This window comes from Athene noctua, chromosome 1, assembly GCF_965140245.1.
Source record: "Athene noctua chromosome 1, bAthNoc1.hap1.1, whole genome shotgun sequence".
Lineage (NCBI taxonomy): Eukaryota > Metazoa > Chordata > Aves > Strigiformes > Strigidae > Athene > Athene noctua.
In genome coordinates, this window is record NC_134037.1 from 196,425,339 (window position 1) to 196,448,621 (window position 23,283).

The 23,283-nt window shown below is 37.3% G+C and overlaps 1 protein-coding gene across 4 annotated transcripts in view; it reads right to left on the reverse strand.

The window, feature by feature from the left end:
* UXS1 (UDP-glucuronate decarboxylase 1) overlaps positions 1–23,283 on the reverse strand; it is a 62,864-nt gene that overhangs the window by 31,288 nt on the left and 8,293 nt on the right. For 3 of the 4 annotated variants that reach the window (XM_074909359.1, XM_074909335.1, XM_074909351.1), the window contains exons 2-6: positions 19,393–19,420; positions 16,585–16,633; positions 14,600–14,643; positions 10,606–10,666; positions 5,534–5,714 (exon numbers count right to left, since the gene is read on the reverse strand). In XM_074909359.1, the coding sequence (XP_074765460.1) occupies positions 5,534–5,714; positions 10,606–10,666; positions 14,600–14,643; positions 16,585–16,633; positions 19,393–19,420 (363 nt within the window). Of the gene's footprint in view, positions 1–5,533; positions 5,715–10,605; positions 10,667–14,599; positions 14,644–16,584; positions 16,634–19,106; positions 19,110–19,392; positions 19,421–23,283 lie in introns of all 4 variants that reach the window. The other variant, XM_074909343.1, reaches the window with a different exon arrangement.

Below are 23,283 nucleotides of genomic sequence, written 5' to 3' on the forward strand. Positions count from 1 at the left end.
AAGGGCGGAAAGACAAGTTTCTACCCCAAACTGGTCACATTTGAGCCATCAAGATGAGGATGTTGAGACAAGTACTATTATTTCTCCTTCCACCCTTCCTCCTTTAACTGTCTGGTCTAAAATTGCATACTGTTTTGTCTCAGAATTTCAGCAGGCCAGACAGACATGCCAGGCAAAGTCATCTACCCAGCTTGGTTAAGAATCTTACACGCTCTATCACAAAGTTGGCAGTTATTTAATACAGCAGGCAACTTAAACTCTCCTGAAGCCAGAACTGTGGAAAGCTATCCTAGCTACAGCTTTGCAGATCAACTGTTTGCACATGACAGTATCTACTGGAGAATAGGAGCAAATGCACCTTGTGACCTACGCATATCTTCCTTTTTTCATGAGGAAATGCCCACTAAGAAGCCTTCAGCTAGCTTTGCAATTATAAGCCATGATGCAATTAGTTGAAAATAACTGTGTGAAAGGTCATGAAAAGCTTTATGTAGATAGGTAAGGACCATAAAAGAAGAACAAACAAAACCAATAAAATTCGGACAGTTTTGTATGTAACTCACATCAGGGGCTAGAATTCTGTAAGCCACTGTGAACACAGCAGCAAGAAGTAGTTTACCAAGTACAGTATGGTAGACTAGTGATAAAATAAACATTAAATAAATTTTTCATGTTACAATTTTGCTGGAAAAAAGCAAGAAATTAAAACCATTTCAAAATAGCACAGACATAGAAGCTGGTATAAACATTCAAGCTATCAGCTACACAGTGATAAATAGAGAAATCCATAAACATAAATGAAGTTTTAGTAACATATTGCATGATCAACAGCAACTACAATTTGTCACTTGTGCCCTTTTCTATGTGAAAAGCTCAACACTCCCCCCATAATTTAGTATACATGGAATCTGTAATATGTAAATCTGGACATAAATGTTCACTCCTACGCTTTCCTTAATGCTAAACAAGTCTGATCAATACAACCACTCACTTTTACAAAATATTGCAATAAAACTACCTTTCTTTGTATCTTCTATCTTTATTTCCCAGCCATACCACTGCACTCTGTGTACTTTCAAAGTGAATAGAAAGAGTAGAATCTACCAGTTTTCCTATGACAGGAAATGACATTCCTTTCTATGAAGGTATGACCTTCACTTTCAATTTGTGCCTTCAACACGTGTCATGGTAGCAGAAAGGACTAAATGGGTCACTAAATCCACTAAGCACCTGCATCCGTCACTGTACTTGCTAGTCAGGAAGTCCTAAGCAGAAAAGCTTTGATCAGAAGCATATAAACAAGTTTCTACAGCTTACACATACGGACTTTTCTTGTGGAGAACAGCTATGCCAATTCCATTGTTGTAGGTAAGGCCAGAGAAGCTGACACAGTGAAGCGAGACTTTCTATTGCACTGAACTAAAAAGGACTACAGATACAAATTCTTTTTCCTGATGTTAAAAATGTTCCCGGTAACTTAAGGCAAACTAGGATAACTTCATAAAGGTTTACGATATTGCTCATACTGGAGCAGTTTTGAAAAGCTTCACCAGAGCTCCAGTCACCACTGCACTTAGCTCTGGACAAACACAATTAAATAGCACATATTTTCTTCTGCCTTGCCATGACTTTCCCAAATTGTACAATTTAAAACCATCAAGTTGAATGTATTAAGTATCTGGCAGAGGGAATGAAGACTACGGGGAGAAAAATAGGGGATGGAAGTACTGAAAAAAACCCCAATGTATTGCAGGCACTCATATAAAAAAATTAGAAGCTGTATTTGTATGTGCCTTAAATTACCTGTGAAATGACTTAAAAGACTGAACAATTCTGGGATACTACAGAACAGTGTTTAATAAAATGTTATCATCTTGGCTTCTGGAAGGCTGTTACTCACAAGAAGGCTATAGCCTATTCTTTCGGCCAATTTTGTGAGACTGTTGGTTTTAAAGTCAACTCAGACCCACAAACAAGCAAAGTTCTTAAGAATAAAAGCATTTTTAGTCCCAGACAAGCCAATGATCTATTAAAGTTCTATAAATAATGTATTTTATATACCTATGTGCCTGTTACTAACAAATTCCTATCTTCTGAAAACTCGGAAAGCCAATCTCATTGTCACTATGTATGCTATGTGCTTACAGCCCTTCTCTCAACTTGCAAAATGTGGTTTTATTCTATCATTTTGAAAGCTTTTCAACGAAAGTCGGAAGAGCCCAAACTACCTTTGCATTCACAACAGTCACTGAAATGATTTGACAGAAACCAGACTGCTGGTATTAAGTATAAAACAAAAAACAAACAAACAAACAAACAAGCAAAGAGCAGCTTTATTTAACCGAAGCAGCTTTAACTGATCTTCCCATCAATTATTTCAATTAATCTCAGGACACAAGTGATTAAATAGTTCATCCTTACCTACCACACATGAAATTTTCCTTCTCTGCCAGTTCCTATTACATTAGTCAGGCAGTACACTTGCACTAGTTTTAAAAGGTCTGTCTTTGAATGTCAGAATGGAACTACACTACTTTGCTCAAAAAGAAATAACCTATTTTGCCTTCAGCTGCCACAGACTGCAATTTTAGAGTATTGTACTGATACTGAAACAAGACTCCTGGCTTAAGCAGTGAAACATGGGAAGCCATCAACAAAACTCCTACTCTGCAACTGTGCTCCTTTAGTTAAAGATGAAAGTGGGCAGTGCAATCTAATTAAGTTGGAAAGAAGAAAAATCTCTAAGTGAAGTCTTATGACTAAAAGCATAACCCTCGAGGACTACTGTGAACATCCTTCCAAGGGATGAGGATCTTTGAGCTACAAAATTTTTTTGATATAATAAAGCATTCAAAACATATTGTACATTTATGATTAGGGAAATTAAATCAGTTCAACTGAGTCAACTTTCCACTGTTGACTGGAAATCTGTGGCATTTTCAGGCCTGTTTTGGTTTCAAATTTGTGAAAGTGGTAAAAACAAAACAAAAATGCCCACAACCAACCAAAAAAAGAAACCAAAGGCTTAAATGTGTTCATATGAACTGTTAAACAGTTCAGCTCAGGAGGACATCTTTCAGATCCAAGAAATGGCTGGGGGTAAAGGGAACGTGCACCTATCACCTTATAAAAGATTGTTTTAAGGCTTCCACAGGTTGATGACGAAGTAGGAAGAAGAAACGCTGGTGAGAGAAGGATAGGGGCTCTGCATACTGTCTGCTGTTTTCTTCCAGTTTTATTCAACCTCTGTAGATATTGTAGATAAGATGTGTGCACCTAACGGCAGTTGATAACCAGACCTCAAGACTGAAGACTGCGAGGTATTACTTGCTTTTTAGGAGTCCAGTTTGTGGTGCAACTGCCACCTTATGATGTCTCCTTGAAATCAGCCTTTGTTTTTCTGCTTGAAAAAGTCTAAGTGAAAGCTATGTTGTTCTGAATTTCCTAATGACACCTTCTCCGAATGCTAAAGCAAAGGAAATCCTAGTGGAAGAGGAGAAAGTCATTCAGCTCTACAGTTAACTGTAGTTATCACAGAACTGAGAAATAAAATGTGTGTTTAGGTGATTTATTCTGTCTCTGATCAATCTAGATCATGACCCAAGAATGCTGATTGCTACTTCATGTCATGGATCAAAGATAATGACTCAGAAAAGGCAGACTGTGTGCAGACATCACTGTGAAGCTAAAAAAAAAAAAAAATCATCAAGAGATTTAGCAAAAACTATGCATCTTGAGACTAAATTCACTTTTTCATATCAGAAGTGCAAACATTGTTCTTTCTAAATCTCCTTCAGAAATAAACCACTGATTACTCTCTCTGGAATTTAAGTGTCAAACATATCCTTATATGACATTTAAATAGTACAGCAAAAAACCCCAGGAATTCCTCAGATATAAACCTTCTGTCATTCCAATTTCTATTTACAAGTAAAAAGGAGAAGCTGTGACTAAGAAAAGTATTGAGTCATATGCCAATTTGTTAATTTGTTACGGTAACTATCCCTTATTGCCTCTTTTTTTTTCACCTTTCCTATGTTGGAATATAAACACTGTGTTGAAATTAACTGTTATCATGTTCCTATACCAGTATATCAAAGTTAGCTTTATTTTAATATTTAGCCATGCCAGATTTAATTTATGCTGCTGGAGGATAAGAAGACATTCAACAAACTGTCCACTGAATAACATGTTATGGGTTGTTGTCAGTACAAGATGGGGAATTGTTGTCTTAATACAGAATATGGGAGAGATAGCTGAAGGATCTCAGAATTCCCATTCATTAGTGCCTAGTACCCGAACAACAGTATTAGCCACAACGAATAATTCTCTGAGAAGGTCTCAAGTGTAATCAGTCAGCAAGCAGGTAACACAGGGGGAAAGATCAGGAAAGCTGACAAACTGTATTGGTTGAGGTATAAATTACCAGGACTCGGAGTCAATTAATAAGATCCCAGCCCCATTATCCTGTCAGTAGAAGCAGGCAGTAACTGAACCAGTGCATTGTCAGAGCAGAGAAGGAACATGTGTTTGCAGGACTGTTTCAGTAGTGCTGTCAGGAATTCATCATAAGCAATAATACCAGAGATACAATTCCTAGAGATTCTCCCTGTGAAATTCCATTCAGCAAGAATAAAAAAGATACCACCTCAGATTAATTTTTTGTTGTTGTTTAAAAAGATCAAACAACTACATTGTTACAAAGTTTTAAAGGGATGGAGCAAACCCAACAACTGCAATGGAATTTGAGTACCTTTTTCACTGATTCACAAAAGAGTCTACAAATGCATGTATTTCTTAAACACAGCTCCATAAATGCTATCTTACAATTTGGCATGATAGTTTGAGGTTTATGATAGTTTAGATGTCAAGTTACTTCTATTTCTTCAAAGCAGAATGGCTTTTTGTTTCTTTCTTTGTTTAGTGGGTTTTTTTTTGTTTGGTTTGGTTTTTTTGTTGACAACTAGGGTGCTGCCGTTTTCCTACTCTACAGACAGTGGAATGCTTGTACCTAAAGTAGGAGCAATGTTTTCCACAGAAGACACATAAGGCAACTAAGGAAAGTGAGCTGACTTGCTGAAAGAGCCTATTCTCCTCTGAACTGACCTTACACTGTTGCAGAATGTATGCTGTCTAGTGTGACTGCAGCCCTGAATTAAACTTCTCAGTTCATGACATATCTAGACCACAGACTCTGTGTGCATAAGCCTGTGCAGGCACAGGGATGTGGAACAATGGATGGGACAGATACACTGACTCACTGCCACCTTGCCTTCTCCCATAATCAGTTACAATAGGAAGTTGTTAAGACTTCCTTCCTCCTGTCCACTCAAAGGAAGAACTCATTTCAAAGACAAAAGCACTCTGAACCTCTCACCCCACGATGGTCAAAGAAATTAGGCTAATAAACAAAGAATACAAGTATTAGACAGACCAATGCAGAAGTCTGCATAAGCTTTATTTCTTTACAAACATACATACTTATGAGGGTAAAGGACAACAATGTGCAGATACCGAAGCAGGGACTACTCACCTTCAATGTACAGGGGCTCGACGACATCGTGATTGATCAGTTCGAAGTTCTCATGACCAATCCAGTGCTCCACATTTCTTTTCCTGCCCGTAAAGAAGTTGTCCACAACTGTAACCTCATGGCCATCCATCATTAGTTTGTCAGTAAGATGTGAACCCACAAACCCTGCTCCTCCAGTTATCTGCGTTAGGACAGTTGGTATAAATTTCTTTTTCTTTTTACAGAAACACCAGACAAAGTCTACAAACATGAAGACAGAAGAACAGTAGCTTTCAGATCTTTGCTTACTCCAGGGGAAACAACTCCATTTCCATGCTTTTTTTTTTTTTTTAATCCATTATTTACAGCATTTAAAATTTCAAGAGAGATGCTTGACATGTTTAATCACTGTCAGCCTAGAAGTTCAGCTAACCATTCATATCAGAATCTTTTTCAGATTTGATTTTTTTCCTTCAAATTGGATTGTGCCCTTTTATGTGACAGCAGAGCCTAAAAAGACCCAAAAAGGTAAGAGAGGAATTCTCCGCAATTCTCATTTCTCAGAAAAGAGACGACAGAATGACAGGTTATTTTTGTGGAAGATTTATAGTATTTGAAATGTCAAATACAGGTTTTGTCTGGTTTAAATGGAAGACATGTTAGGTGTGCTAAGTAAGTACAACAAATTCTTTCACCCTTCATAGAAGGAAGGAAGCGAGCATATTCTTAGACAAAAGCAAGTCTGTGAAGACCTCTCATCTCAAGTATCTGTTAAAACCAAAATTATTCCTTTTGTGTTTTAATGCATTCATAGCCCACATCCTATCATTCTGTTTTCAACCTCTCATACCATTAGCTCTGACATCCAGCATTTGCCTGTCTTGGAACTTTATAATGTTTTACTGCAAAGAAATAAGCAGAAATAAAATATTTAAGAACTTATACCCTTGTTCCATTGCAATGAAGTTTTTTACTTTTTCCCTTTCTGCACCTGTCTTTAACAGTAAACAAACAAAAAATCACTAGCTCAGTATTGAAGCAGTAAAGACAGTAAGTAGTAGAACTGCAAGTTGTGTAACACATCCAGACAGACATATCCATGGAAGCAATTATTTTCTCTGCACTTCATAAACTGTTTTCAAGAACACCCAAAGACATGACAGATCACTACTCTCAAAGAATGAAGAGACTTGTAAAAGCCCTGTGTGGCATCAGCTATACTATATGATTGCATGATCAAATTCACATTTTGAAAGTGATTCAGCTGTTGATATCCAATCTTCAGCTGCACTGACAACTAACCAACAACAAAAGGACCGGTGAAATTGTCAAGCAGGAATCTAATGCATGAATGATGTGTTACAATGACAGAGTGATGCATGGAAAAGGATGTAGATGCCTGAATTTTCTTCCCTTTAGGCTAGTCAAAGCCTAAACATTTATCCTGCCCATTCCCTCCCCATCCACTGTTGTAAAGAGCCAGATTAGCAGAAATTTTATTTAAAACAAACAAACAAAAAAAACAAACAACAAAAAAAACCCACAAACGAACGAAAAAAACCCACAAACCCAAAAAACAAACACAAAAAAAACCAAACAGGAAAGACACAAGGGCAAATAGAAAGCTATCAAAAACTGAAAAGGGAAAAAAGGTAGCTATATCTGTTCTCTTCTGTAAAAGCTTGAATGTCCACTTCTATTCTCACACTTGGTTTTCTTAAAAATTCAGGGCCATCAGTGTGTCAAAGATATTGTAAAGTACCCATTAATAACAGAATCATTTAGTTGGTTTATCTAGTATTCTTTTGGGTTTATCACTCAATATATGATTCAGTTCCTTAACAAACCTGAAGGAGAAGAGGATTTAGGAAAAGCCCTCATTGAAAAAAAGAAATAGTCTCAGAGCTCCCACTAATCCAGAACAGACAGGAGGGAAGAACAAGTTTCTGGCAAAATGCTGTGAATAAGGGAAAAAGGAGGGTAGTAACCAAGGAAGAACAGCCCTTTACCAGGTGCCACCACTTATCAAGGGAAAAATAATATTCATGGAAAGCCTACTGTCATAAGCTTATCCTGACTTATCCTGAAATAAGCTGCAGCTTTGCTGAATGTTTCAAGGGTTTTGCCTTTTTGTGGTGACCAGTACAAAAATTTTCTATCGATGACCTGAACCTATTCCTTCAACTGAGGCCCAAGGAAATCCCCTGCTGCTACTTCTATTTCCAAGATTCCAAAGAAGACAAACTCGACACTCACAATGTGTCTTTGGTGCAGTAAAAGAAGGTGTCTTCTTCCCCAATGTTTCTGTTAGAAAAAAACCATAAACCAAACCAAGCACTGCTTACAGCACTCTTCTATGCTATATGCAAGCAAAAACACCAAACCAAACCACAAAAAAACCAACAAAAAAGCACAAACCAATTTTGCCTGGAAAGAAGTTTCCAATTATTTTAAATCTGTATGTCGTATTTATGATAAATCTATGTTAGCTGTATTAACGTATCACTTCCATAGGTATTAGATAAAGAACTACTTGGAAAAGGAGCTGAATTTCCCCTGGAAAAGTAAACAACTGTATAATTTTTTTTTCTTATCGTTTCTTGAGGCTACATTAAAAAAGAAAATATGATTTATCACTGAAACTCTCTGTATAACCTTCTTGTAATTACTCATAAAAGCAAAGTCAATATAGTTTATTTCTAAATATTACTTCCTGCAAATCACAACGACATATTAATCTACAAAATCATATACTGTATGTGAATCATTTTCATATCAGAATTGAAGCAACAGCACCTGTGGCTTAAATAGGCATTCCTTAGTAAGACATCACTAATAAAAATATTATTTAGTAGTGCCAATATGCTTGGCAACTTCATCATCTACTACAAGGCACAAATATTACTGGTAATTTCCTCCACTAGAGGCACTTAGAAGTTTGTGTATTTGCTAGACGGGTTAATTTCTGCCATCTACAGTCAGATTCAAAACATCTAATGTCCTATATGGAAGTTTTTTTAAATTGTTTTATTCTTTAATTGGTCTACCGCATTAAATTCAGAAAAAAACCAAACAGACTGAACCAATGTCAACACTATGATCCATAATATTAACAGAATTCCTTCTCTTGCATACAAAAGCCTGTGGCCTAATCACTTCAGAGAACTGAGCAAGTAGATAACTCATGCACAACAGGACAAAGACTTGAGCTCTTTTGAAGGAAAGTGCCAGAATATCTAGTCTCAGCCAAAACATCAACCCCTACTAGCAATCACCTACAAACAGATACAGAGAATAATAAAAAATAACTGCTAGAACTGTTGCCTTATCAGGTCAACGCTGTAGATTATCTCCAGGTTGCAGCTGGAGACTGCATTCAGAGCAAAATCAGAATTTAGAAAGGATTCCAGTAAAAGATGCACTATCAACAAAATACGAACCAAATCATCCACCAAAGTTCACTTGGCTTGATGATTCTTATGTTTACTCCTGAGAAACTTCCAAGTGTCATGCAAGGTCTACACAAGTTCTCAACAAGCTGACTTCAGTTTCTCAAAAGAACATCTTTCATGCAGGATTATAACAGTAACCTTCCTAACAGAATGAAACTGTCCATGTGGGCAGGAGGCTTGTGAAAGCCCATCTGAGTTCCACTGAACTAGTCCCCAGACACAACAGAGAAGAAACAACTGAGCAACTCACTGATTCTTTTGGCCAGATTTCTCTTTAGTAATTTAAACTCAACAAAATACATGGACACTAAAAAGCTATTCACCTCCATATCACCAGAAAACACTCCTATACCAACTACTTGCCATCACTGTTGAAGCCACAGACTTCATCAGAACATTCAGTATCTTTAAGAGGCAAAGTTTAAAAGTTAATATTATATTAAGAGCTCCACAGCCTATTAACAGTACTCTGGTACTTTTTTCTTGAAAGTACCTCTTGCTTACAGAAAAAAAACATTACATTAAGGTAACTTTATTACACTTGGACACACAAGCACATGATTTAGAAATTTTCAGAATTAAGCCTCTCTCCAATACTCTTCTCAGTGTACTTTCCACATTCAACAAGAGAAAAGGGAGCTTACGGGTCTATCTCCTTCAGACTGCCACAAAAATGACAGAATAACACTGAAGAACTAAACTAATTCAGTAACACGCTGTATGAAGTTTTGTAATAGCAGTGAAGACTATTGCCTATAAAATAGTAAAACCAATATTTTTAATTGCATCTTTTTGATGTTTTTCTTCAAAATTTTGAAGAGTCAAAGCAAAGGAGAATATCAGATAAGTTATGCACTTTAGCAGGGATTTGTCTCAGACACTGCTCTCTACTACAGAGGCAGAAATTCATACTCCTATATTTATACATCTTGACTAGCTATACTTTCTCTGCCTCTTCAAAATATGAGGACAATTTTTTCCCTGAGGACAGACATAAACATGAAAAAAATTAGGACACAGCTAACTTCAAGTGTTTGTAGACAAAACTGGAAAGCTGATGTTGCAGCACAATTTGCTGACTTTAAGAATGCCTTGGACAACTACTTGTCCTGACTTAACCTGCCTTCCTCTTCCACCCTAAAACACATGTGATGTTTCAAAATATCAGAAACAACACAGAAGATAAGAGAGATGAACATTCCCTCAGTCTGATTAACTGGTCCTGCAGAGCAGCTACTTTTCCAGCTTTACGACTAGATTTTGTCCAATTCAGTCACACAAGCTTTCTGTCAAGATGTGCCTAAAAAGTTTCCATGTTTCTGCAAGTCTAAGCCATCTGGGAGCACAAGATGAAAGACCCTTTGGCAATGCAGTCCTGAAATGTTAAAAGCAGAGAACAGTAGCTTAATTGGCAAGTCAAACCTCCAAACTAGAGCCCAAGTCTATTATCCATAGGCTGAGTTTAAGAACATCTACACAGTAAATGAAGTACTACTCCAAGCCCTGTGCAGCGCATATGACATACAAGGTAATTTACTTTATTCCTGCTCACAACTTTAATTAATTCTACAAGACTGATTATACGTCACAGATTTGCCCCCTGCCCCGCCAAAAACAACCCCATAGTAAATACCAACTTACCAGGATTCTTTTACGGTCCTTTTCTGATAAAAATTTCACTGGTGGGTATTTCTGGGTGAAACTACAGAACATATCAAAACAAAGAAGAAAAACTGTGTCAATTTCAGCCTTGCTGCTTCTTTCACATATCTGTCTTTGAAATATGAAAAACTACTCTGACAACCTGCCATTCTTAAAGTTCTCCTAAGGGTATGTTCAGTCCTTTTTCCTAAAGAATCTGGGTCAACATGAGAAAATGCCTATGCTTTGTAAAAGCACTGTGAGAAATATCAAACTTGATCTGCAAAAAGAGCTTTTAAAATTTCTGCTTAACTGATTTTCTAGAATTAATCACCTGACTTCTATCTTTTGAGAGTGGAACTGGTGCTTGGCATGGCATCACAAGTGATTAAACCAATAAAACATGAGCAGTGACTGGACTTTTTTTGTTTTAAAGAAGTTTTAAAAAACAACCAACCTTCTTAAAAGTTCTGAAAAAGAAAGCAAGTTGTGTTGACTTACAACACTGACTTCAAACACTGCTCCTTAAAGTTTCAATGTGAAGTTTACAATATAAAGAGTTTCACGGTAATCAGCATAAAGTTTACAGTCAGAATCTTGAAGAAACTCTAAGATACTTCAATAATTTTTCCCAGAGAGCTTATTCACTTTGAAGGCTAAGCATAATTTTCTTCTCAGAAACAGCTAGACTGCATTGTTTTGATGATCTTCAAGCTACTTTAACTTTTTGGTACCTTCTTCTGTACAGGAACTTAAAACTAAAACATCCTAAATAAAATAATGGGATGTAGGAATCTTAGGTGCTCTCTTAAGCTCTTGATGCTCAGAACCTTAGATGATTTTATGGATATGGAATTATATCACTTCTTTCTCTCCCCATTGGCATGCATTCTACATACAGCAAACACCTTGTCTGAAGGAAGGTGTGAATAAAGGTATGAATTTTATTTTATTCATTTCAGTAATTAACATCATAGGCTTGCCAATATTTTAATAGATGAGGGTTTTCTTAACTAAATATCAGTGTGACATTGGACAGAAATCAAACCACATGCTATAGATGCAATTAGGTGTAGCACACAGGAGACATATGCCAAGAGTTCACACTGAGATTGCATTTTCATCTACTCACAAATAAGACTCTGACTGAACTGATTCTACACCTCTGATCTTGAAGCACCTCTGCTTCTAACCTGCAGTACTGGCTCAACAGGAATTCTTCAGAGGCAAAGCACAGTGCTTCTGTACTTGTGTCAGCTTTTCATCCCAGAGTGAAAGCCGTTTTCAGCTTCCCAGATAGAGAAAATATGGCAGCAGAATCTTCCAACACTATCCATACATGAAGACTGAAATAAAAAGCTACCTACACTTGCCTTCTATCACTATACTCGTCTCTAATGGTAACCCTATTTCTTTAAGTTGAAGAAATGAGAAACACCAGTGCGTAAGTATAATACAGACATTTAAACACAGCCTTCCTGCAAGAGAAAAGCAAATCCACCAGTAACAATAAGAGGTTTACAGAGTTTAGAAAAAAGTTAAGAGCCAATAACTTGACGCAAGATAGAAGTCAGTCTTGTCCATTTTTAAGACCACTATTTTAAGGTCACATTAATCAAGCATAGAGCCATACTGCTGCCAAAGCAACTTCCCAATCATTTTTGCTCCTTCCATTAAACCAGTACTAGCTTAGAGGCAGTGGGCAGAAGTCAAACTGATCCAGCTGAACGTTCATCTTTTGGCAATGGCTTACATTTATCTTGACCTAATGCTTGCTTTGATGACTACACAGGAATGCTTTTGCTGTGCAACTTATTAATAAAAACCTTCCAGCTGTAGTCTCAGTTAAACAGTCTCTTGTCATGAGATTAGCATTAAGGAATTCTTGTCTTTCCTGCTTCCCAAAAGCAGGATGATGGCTTGCTTTCAGGTTTTATCAGCTTATGAGGTAAAAAAAACCACTGACGCTAGGGAGTAAGCTTTGCAAGCAGGATCAGCCTTCAGGCATATGACAGTGAGTAGTTACTTACTGTCACTTTACATAGCTATAAATTCAAAAATTAATTGAAACCACCCACATGAAGTTGAACCAGCAAAGGTAAATGACTATACTATGTGAAAAATGCAACAACAACAAGAGCCTATATTTTGATATGGCCATTAAGAGCCCATAAACCCACATTCTGTGAAAGTATAATTCCCATATAGGCTCAGAGATAAAAACAAATTTTGATTCTTCTTCTTCATTGCTAGACTTTTGAAATAAGACTCATCAATACACTGCAAAAAGAAAAAAAAACATTTAGATGGCTCCTGAGAGAAGTTTTAGCTTAATGGTTCCACCCAACAACTCATTGCTCATTTGGAAAAATAAAACAATTATTAAAAAAGAGCCAGTCAGGATACCCTCCCACAAAGGTCCTCTGTGAGTGGCAGAAGGAAATACCTGAATTGCCAACAAATCAAGCTGAAGATATACTGGGCTATCAATAAAGATTAAATAAGCCAATTGAACAGAGGCAGGATATATAAAAAAATAATTTGAACATAAAATAATAATTTGACTGTTACAATTGGTACAGTAGTTTCGCATGCAACTACTACAGCTTGCACAGTCTGCAACGTTTCATGTTGCCAATACATCTCCTAGTACAATCCATGAAGTTCATGCTTATATTAAGAGATGAAGCAATCAGATCAGTATTCTCACTGAAAGAAATTGCATGTGGCAGGTCACTGAATCTTTCGAATCAGTTGTAAAAGAACAGAACTGACTATTTTTTTTTTTTTTTATAGCACAGGAGGGGTGGGAGGAGGGGCAACTGCTCACTAACAAGACAAAACTCAAAACACCAGAACTCTGCGGGTGTTGAGAATATCTCTGGCCAAGAGCAATGGGATTCTGCCCCCCTCGCCAGAGGAACAGCACACAACCACCAATATGCCATACGTAACCCTCCAGGCTTACTGGTACTGCTTGGGTAAGTCCAGACTTGGCCCTTTTAATGCAGCACTCTAAGCTAGCTGCTTGCTTGGGACATCAACAGTGCCACCTGTGAAACAGTATCACTGTCAAAAGCAGCAGTGTCCTTGTCAGAGCTGACAATTCCCACCTCTATTCCAGACCTCATTTTGTGATGAAAAGCACTTGCCCATGAGGTCACTCAGCTGGGAGAACTGATCAGGCAGAAAGACAACCATGCTGGGGAGCAAGGGAGTTATTTGCAAAGAGAGACTGAAATGCCCAGTTTCCCCATCCAGCTTACTACCAGCACTCAAGTGGTTTTGCTGGCATAAAAGTGAGGAAATTATGTTGCAGGGTGGACACAAGCAGCCATAGAGAAACGGATCAGGCTTGGATATTTTTTTTTTGTTTTAAACAACTATGTCAATTTAAGGCGCTTGGGGAACTACAGCATATATTTCATAACTGCAGCCCATCAAAAAGCTTGTCTGCTTTTCCTCAATTGCATCATCCAGTTTAATTCCCGATAACACATTCCGTTACAAACTGTGAGAGGAACGAGTTAGTCGGGCTCATCCAAAGCATGCGCACAGACTAAGACTCACAAGCAAATCACTGTAGATTAGCTGAATCATGTAACTGATGGCAAATGTGGGAAATATGAGGTAAAACATATTTTCATTCTCAAAGTTGAAACCAGTGTGTTTTAGCACACACCTGGTCTGGATTTACAAAACCATTGTAATCCGTTCACCATCTGGACTCAAACCAGCAAATTCCTCCACAGGATTTGAACTTTACAAAAATCCAGCAGTCCCAGTTTACTTTAGTGGGATTAAACAACCTGAATACCTTAAGCATTAATGTCTTCCAGCATTCGAGGCCCCATCGTCACTTAGATATGATGAAAATCCCAAGGTACTGAGGGTATACACAAAACACTTCTCAGTCCTACAACTTACAGAATTGACTGCTACAGAACACAAAGCATGCTTGTTAACTGCTTTTCAGATTTAGCAAAAGACATACCTTTTTTCTAGATCTTTGATTTTCTCCCTTAGAGGTGCAACAGCCTAAAATAAAGGAATACCATTTAATCTTTGAAGAATAAAACAAGATTGACATCACAAAACATGCATATAGGAAGTTACTTCAGAGCAAAAACCATGACAGTGTCTTATGAAGAACTTCACTGAAGACGCTCCAAGATACTTGCACCTTAAAGCACCCTTTATGTAAAAAAATTCCTCAAACCTTTTTCACCAAAAATCAAATCACCTAGCACAGTGTGAAATCCCTCAGCTTCCCACTAAAAACAAAACACCTCCAGGCTATGAGTACCATAGCCTTGTTGATAGGAACATCCAATGTTATGATTTCTATTTGGCAAAGTGAAGTCACAAGTGACTTGTCTGTGGCTGTCAAAGGCAATATATATTGAGCAACAGAGCACAATAGGACAGTCAGTAAACCTCAATTATTTAAATGGACGGCAGATACACATACCTAAGAGTACACAGACACATATTGGAATTAGTTCCAGTACAAAAGCCATAATTCTCTCAGAACATGGTATGGGAATTTGAAGAAATATCATGTTTAAAAACCTAAGACACAGCATGATTTGCAGGTATAACTACACTTTTTTAAAAACGGAAATTTGTTAGGAAATACAGTTCACCTACAAGACCTCTGCTTTGAGAGACAGAATCACGTAAACCAGCATCTGTTTCAGGTTATCACAGGACCCAAATTTCCAACAGTCCTGCCAAATTTCAACAAGTCCCTGAATTCTTAGTTTTAAGTTCACTAAAACCTTGTTGCAAAATTTACCATCTAGGGCCATACACAAGCTGAAAGCTACCAGAGGGTTATCAGTTGAAACAGTACTATACAGCAACACATCACCAAGCACAAAACAAATTTGTTTTGTACAAATACTGCTGGTTAGACCTAGACAATTCAGGAACTTCATTAACTGAAATAAGCTGCATATTCATGTTAAGAGGAAATATGGTATTGTCATTTATATTCACTAAATATCAAGCTCTGTGGAGCAGCAAATAGTTCTCGAAACAGTTAAACCTATTCTGATGGTTCAAGATACTGTACAACTAAAGCTTTAGAAACAAGATCCAGAAATGCTCAACTTCTTAGACCTTAGAGTAACTCTGATCTACCCATTGAATTTCAAGCACTTGACTGTTCTTAAACAACTGCCATTTTCAGAATGCTTGTTGCAATGTTTGCCAGAATTAAAAAAAAAGAAAAAAAAAAAAAGGAGAGGAATGCAAAAGACAAACTAAGAACACAATCTTTTCATTGATTTTAAGCAATTTCAGTGGGCCTCTTGCTGTGTCCAGAGGAACAACTAACTGCTATATAAACCTGCTGGTGACACCCACCCACACAAGGGGTAGGGGGGCACTGACCTCAGAGACTTCTCTATTAAAGTCCTTGTTTTACTGTTATTAGACTGGAAGTCTAAAAACATCTGGAGAAAGATCTCGTGCACACATTCTTAATATTTCACAACAAACACATTGAAATAGAAATTTGGAGGTACTGGTACAGAAGTTCAGAACCACCAGTGTGTTCAATACCCATGTCTACTCCAGCAATTGCCAAGACTTGTGCTTAAAGCACTGGTACTGCACACCATCCCTGACTGCATTTTTGGGAGATTTTTCAAATCTCTAATGAAACATACATGCAACATCTTGTAAGGGTGACAGAGGGAAGATATTCTGTATATTCTTCATTTGGTAACAAAAACCAGTTCTCAGGAGAACTCTACCACAGTGTCTGCAGCAAATGAGACAGTAGAACTATTACTTTCAAGAAAGAAACTTCACTATCATGGAAGAACAGTTACAAAACTTACATACAGGTACAAATCCAATGCTTTGAATGGTTTTAATGGAATGGAGAGTAATTAGATGAACTAAATATACCCTTTCAATGTGAAATGGAGTTCTCAAAACAAAACAGACCAAAATTATTAGCAAACTAACCTCCTCTATTTTACTTTCCACTTTCTGATCCCCATTTTCTTGAAGAGACCTGTTGGCAAGAAAAGAAAAAACATAATTCACACCTAAGCAATAGTTGCTCATCTGCATCATGCTTTTGTTATTAAAATAGAATCTTCAAAGCATCCCAAGTTAGTATTATTTCAAAGATATACTCAGAGCAAATGAAAGCGGATGGTCCAATTCCCACTAAAATCAGCTAGTCTTGTCACCATGTTTATCAGAAACTGACCCAAGCTCTCAGGAAACAGTAACAACAATAAAGATAACATTAATTTTACAGACAAAATTAACTTCATTGTAGAAAGTGTCTAATCACTGCACTAAGGTAGGGTCAGCAGAAATGTTTCTGAGTGTAGCTTTACTATGCAAATGCCTAAGATATCTCTTTTAAGGGTCTCTGTTTACTGTATGACACAAATACGACATTTTCCCTTAATGTCACAATTATAACTGTAATATCAATCAAAAAGAGAGAAGGAGAAATGTATCTGGCTTTGACTTTGAACTTCTCCAAACACAAGGGGGAAAAAAACCTATACTAAAACTTAAGTGATCATCTGATTGGCAATACTGACTTCTCACACAAATGTTATTAATTTGAAATGAAGCCACGGATGAAGGATGCCAAGTTAACTTGTAAAAACAGACTACTAAGAAGTTGGCGTCTTGAACAAACCTGTGTGGTCTTATTTAGCATCTAACTGCGTAAACTATCTCAGTTGCATTCATTCTTGGAGTAAACTTCTACAAGTGTAGAATATGTATTTTTAAATTTTACCTCTTGCACCTAGTCTATTCAATTTTCCTTAAGTTTGCACAATTCTTTTTTTCAATTAAACTTTCTGAAAGGGTAATCATTTATTTTACAGTAGAAAGTTTTTGCATACTAGAGGATTCACGGGTATGCAACATAAAATGGAGTTCTTTCAAATAAAACAGAGCTCCTTTACTTGGGATCTGAAGTCATTACACCTAGGGAAACAGAAGATCCTTTGTTAAGCAGATATATATATATACACCACACTGTTAGAAGTTAGAGCAATGATTCCCTTCATATCCTGCTGTAAAACACTCACTAAAAAGTCAGTTCAGTCTACTACTGAGGCAAAAATCCTATTGACCAGATTCATTTTGTCATCTAAGTAAAGACTGCAGTAAATTCCTATGCTAAGACACACAGGCCCTGACCCATCTTTTCAAAGCAAATTGTAATTTACTGTAATAGTGGCAAATAAAACCCCTCCACTTAATGTAATATGTATTTACTATAAAGAAGCAATATTAAGTAATACTTGTGAATTTCAAATGTTTTCCCAAATAACAGAAATTTACAAAAAAAACCACGTGAACAATCTGTGGAATACACAGCCTTTCCTCTCTGCTAAATGAGCAAGGAAAATTTGGAACACCCCTCAGAATATTAAAAGGTCCACTCAAAAATGGTTCCTACTACTGTTTATTCCCAAATCCTGGAACTTAAGGACTGGCACTCTGTAGTTTAGTTTTTAATGAGCTCTCCCTCCTAAGACAACCGAGGACCAACATCAGACCTTCACAAATAAAGGTTTCCCCCTTGATAGCTCTAAGGGACATCTCAAGTAAGGAGTCAGATGCAGCTAATGGCAGAATTTGTAAGGACAGATTAACAGGGAATGAACACGTTGGGTCCCATGTCCATCTGCCCACCTCAAGCCCCTCCCTGAGGTTCTCGTCCTTCCTTTGGAAATGCTCAGCTGCTCATGTTAACAGCTGCTAAGCTGCCATAGTTTGCTGGTCATGATAACATGGTAATCTAAATGATATCTCCATCTGCAAGCTGCAGCAGCTCAGCAGCTGTTGGTCTAACAGCTGAACACTCTTTGCAGAAAAAGGGTGGGAAACTCCCAGAGAAGCAAAGTGGACAGCTTGGGTCAGGAACTAATCCCAGGGTAAACTGTCCCAGGTGAATCAGAGCCCACAGAAAATTCATTATTTTTACTACTTTGCCTCAAACTTTCTTTACTCTGTGATGCTAAGCATGGCAACAGAGTACCAAAATCCTTTACTGGCAAAACATGGTGAAATATTTTGTCCTCTGTGCACAAAGATTTTACTGTAGGGAACAGACTGTCCCCATATTCCCTTCACTTTCTTTTTCAGTTGTGTCTTCCTGCTGTATTTTCCCAGAGAACAAACATTAGTATGCAAGAAGTGCTGTGAGAATCCACATGTTTTGCATGCATATGCTATACCTTCCTGTTTCTAAAGGCAAGAATTTTAGGGAACAGTACAGGATTTTTTTGCTTTTCAGCAGTTAAAGCATCAGATTCTCTCCCAAGTAACTGCTGAGGAGGCAAAACCCTCAAAACTGCACATCTAATTCTAGGTACAGAAACATAATTATGGCAAGCAGTGGGAGATCTGTTGTTCTTCAATATTTAAGCCAGTGTTGTCATTGAGATACGGTCAAATCTTTGCTGAGGAAAAGCAAAATCCTAACCTATGTGCCAGGCTATGCCAACCGACTTGCCTGAAAAATCCAAAATCAGAAGATGAATTTGTATAAAGGCAGATGCTGATGTGTGAGTAAGATCCTGGGCAAGATTTGCAGACAACATACAACCCGTTTCGAGACTGAACACCCTGTATTTAAAAAATGGTATCAGCTGCTTAGGAACTATCCAAACAACAGTGTGAGCTGCTGTTCTGTTTACTCCCTACTTAATAGAAGGTGATACATGTTGATGGGAAAGGTAAGTTGATTTTATTTCAGATAAGGATATTCAACACAAAAATTATATACATTACCTCATATTGACAAAGTTTCCCCATACAGCTGGAAAATAAGAAGAGAAAGAACATTACAGTGTCATATAACAGTACATGAGGTCATTTTTTCCTATTATCATCAAGAGGAATTTAAAATACTTGAAGTATGTTAATCACAAATTATCTAAATAACTTACATTCATTTTATATATATATATATATATATATACACACGCGCACACACATCCCCCAACTGACTAGAACACAGTTTAAGGTTATGGGAGGAATTATGATGAAATTACATGAGACTACAAAAAAGTAGGAAAATACAGTAATTCAATAAAAAGGACTAGACTATTCCAGTCCACACCTGGAATTATCTGACCAGTATATCAGCAGATACACTTATCTGATCATTACCCCATACTCTATTATATAAACAAAATGTACAAGAATTCTCTGAACTATAATTTGTCGCTGCACAGATTAAACAAACCAGAGCTCTGGACTTGTTTAGTTGGGATACTGAAAGAAATGGCAAGAGCAAGAAAGGAGTCCTGTAGATGTGAACCACGCAAATTGGAAACGGCAGACTGACAAGATGAAAAAGACTGGCCACTACAGGCAATAGCTGAACCAGTCCAAAGAGGTGCCACAAGTTTTAAGGAAGACAAAAGTCAGTATAAAATAGCACAGCAAACATATCAACTCTTTCTGACTTCACAGAAAGATTCATCTGCCCTATTTATTTTCTGCTAGAAAAAAAATTTTTTTTTGAAACTGTTCAGGGTTTAAGTGATTGCACGAAGACTGTCAGAACACTGATTTTCCTTTCAACTAGGACACAGAGTGTAGTTTAAAGTGAAAAAAATGAGAAGCCATAAACCAGGCTGTGCCAGAGTTGACAACTTCAGATCATCGAGATAACGAAGGTTAATATGGAACAGTTATGTAAGGGACCCCATAACAATCAGTAACACAGGAAATATAACACAAATATCACAAAAAAATCATTCTGCAATTGCTCTTTAAGAGACAAGGCTCAACCTAAAGATCCAAAGTACACTGGGCCTTAAGAAGGCCTAAACCTATATGCAGTATTAACATACATATAGAAAGCTTCTGAAGCATCCTCAGTTTTTGTAAGCTGCGCTTCAGGTCTCAAGGAGTAACTAATGAAGTATTTTGCTTAGATTCAGGCTTTGCACGTACATTTTCATGATTATTACTTAGCAATCTCAAGCAGACGGATGAGGTGTTACGGAAGCAAGAAAATAAAAAATGCTGCTACAATCACAGGCACCTCCTGGGCAAAAGAAAGGAATCACCCAGGAAAGAGGAGCAGGGAAAACAGGAGTGAGGATGAAATAATGCAGTTGTTCCACCCTTAAGGGTATGGCAAAGCTAGTGAACTGTTTTTAACCTACTGAGTGCTGCTGAGTAATTCAAAGAGTAACTCAAACGAATGCGTGACAGGCTATCAAACTGTAGGAGAGCACAGTGATAGCTGTGGTGGTATCACAAAACCTGTCATCTTCTGAGGAAAGATAAGAAAGCTTTATATTAGAACAAATGATCAATAAAATCCAACCACATTTAAAAAACACTGTGGACTTTATGTTAATTAGATAACAAAATCTCTGGGTGTAAAAGGGATACTGTGTTGAGCACAATGTTAAAGTTATATGCCCTCTGGTTAGGATTTTAGAATTATTTATGATAAAATTAATGGAAAAACTTTTTTTTTTTTTTTTCAGTGAATGATGACCATCTGGTAAGTACAGGTACAGAAGTCTCAAGTTATACATTACTCAGCTATACCTACAACCAGTTATTTTTCTGGGCTACAGAAACCCATACAAATAATGTAACATTGTTTACAAAGTGGCAGGAAACATCTGGGCTCAGCTGGTGAAGTATGAATTGGTGAAAAATGAGTTGCCAGCTGCACCACAAATACCACCCTGGCAGTTTTGTTGCAAAGACAATGCAGCTACATTGCATACAAGAAACTCTCTTCCTAAAGAAAACATCTTAATTTTGTGTGCTCAGTGTCCACAGCAGGGAAGGGGAGCTCAGAAAGGCCTTCATGTATTTCCAGAAAGACTATGCTTGATATCCCAGTTCTGTAGGAGTAAACAACCTTCCACTAAACTTCTAGGAAATGTACTTTTGTAGAATTGCAAAAAAAAAAAAAAAGAAAGAAACTGCAAAATGAGCCACATAGGAAATACCATACGGAGGGATTTGAAGAACCCTGAAGCCTCTCTCACATGCAGAGAGGTGCCACAAAAACTCGCTTGAACATACTGCCCTGACAAAGTATACCAAATGCACAATTCTAGGGAGGATCTCTTTGGCTACTGCTGCATGTTCACATACAGCTTACATCAAGGTGGAAGGGATCAGAGATAAGGTTTTGCACTACAGCGGAATTAAGGTTTTTGTTTTTTAAACAATTATTTACATATAACAGCCTACATAGCTGAAGAACCAGCAGTATGACTATGGCTCACAGAGGACTTCCTTGACTTATCACTTCCTTTCCCTAAAGGAAGGTCAGTTTGACATTCAGGCAAGAATAATGGAAACAAGGCAAGTGGGCCCAAATCTACAAGCAGAATGATGCAGAATTACAAGCCTAAATCCAAGACAGAAACCCTCACAGGCACCATAAAACCCCTTGACAGGCCCACCAAGTTCAGGCAGCACAAGCTGCAGACCTGTGGATGGTTAAAAAAGCTTCCATACCAGCAAGGTCATGAATCAGGCACTACATAAGTAGTTTTCAAAATACATACAGTTTTCAAAAGCATCAGACTCCTAATGGACCAAATTTGAGCAAACGCTAACATAACTGAGCACCTCACTGTAAAAGCCAGTCTTAAAAATATACAATAAAAAATAAATTCAACTCTAAAGCTCAATCTTTCAAGCCAAGAAGCATTCATCCAGGATCCTATGCCAAATCTCAAACCTTAGAGATTTAACACCCTCACCCCCTACAGCCACACACAGTACATTCTCTATGAAGAACTTTCTGTTCATCCAATTAGAGGGCATTCAGACAGAGAATGTGCAAGGGAAGACTTTATGATTAATTGGACTAGACAGACAGAAGCATGACTTGTAACCAAACAATTACGACACTCACCTACAAGAGAGGAGAGAGAGTGGTTCTGCTTATTCTCTCAAAGACTATTTGTACACCTCACCAAATGACTGATTAAGGTAAGAATAAATTGCCATTAGGGAAGAAATCAGAATATCTGGTTTGTTCTGAGACACATGAAAGCCTGGTTTAATAGCCTGTAGGAGAAAGGTGTAGTACTATTTTGACGCTTATCTGTTATGGGATGTTTTTTCCCTTATGCATCCCTTCCACAAAATAATGAGAACAATCATTTTTATTGTAGTGTTTTTTACAAGGATTAATTGCAAGTACCATGAAGATTAAAAATACATCCAAGGCATTAATCACTCCCACAGACATTACACTTTGAAGTGACAGCTTCCAGAGAAAAAGAATGACATGCCTTGGATGAAGTGATAAAGAGCTGTACTTTCAGAAAACAGATCTGTTTCTTAAAGCTTTAATCACAGTATTGTTATTAAAGAGGTATTTACATTTTGCCAACTAAACATTAATCACTCACAGTTTTTCAAAAAACCCCAACCCTCTTTTTTGTTTGGTTTGTTCTTTGTTTTTTTCCCCTCCAGCCTTCTGAGAGAGAAAGCTACAACTACCTGGCAAGCACAGCCTTATGGTAAAACTGTTGGAGATTTCCAAGACTTCTCAAAACTACCTTAAACAAAAGCCAATCAGTCACATAGGAGTAAAGAAGGTTTTTCTTTCTCCTGAATACATTTATATTCCTGGAAATTTAAAGGCTTGTTTAGTTTTTCTAGAAAAGACCCTTTCTGAAATTA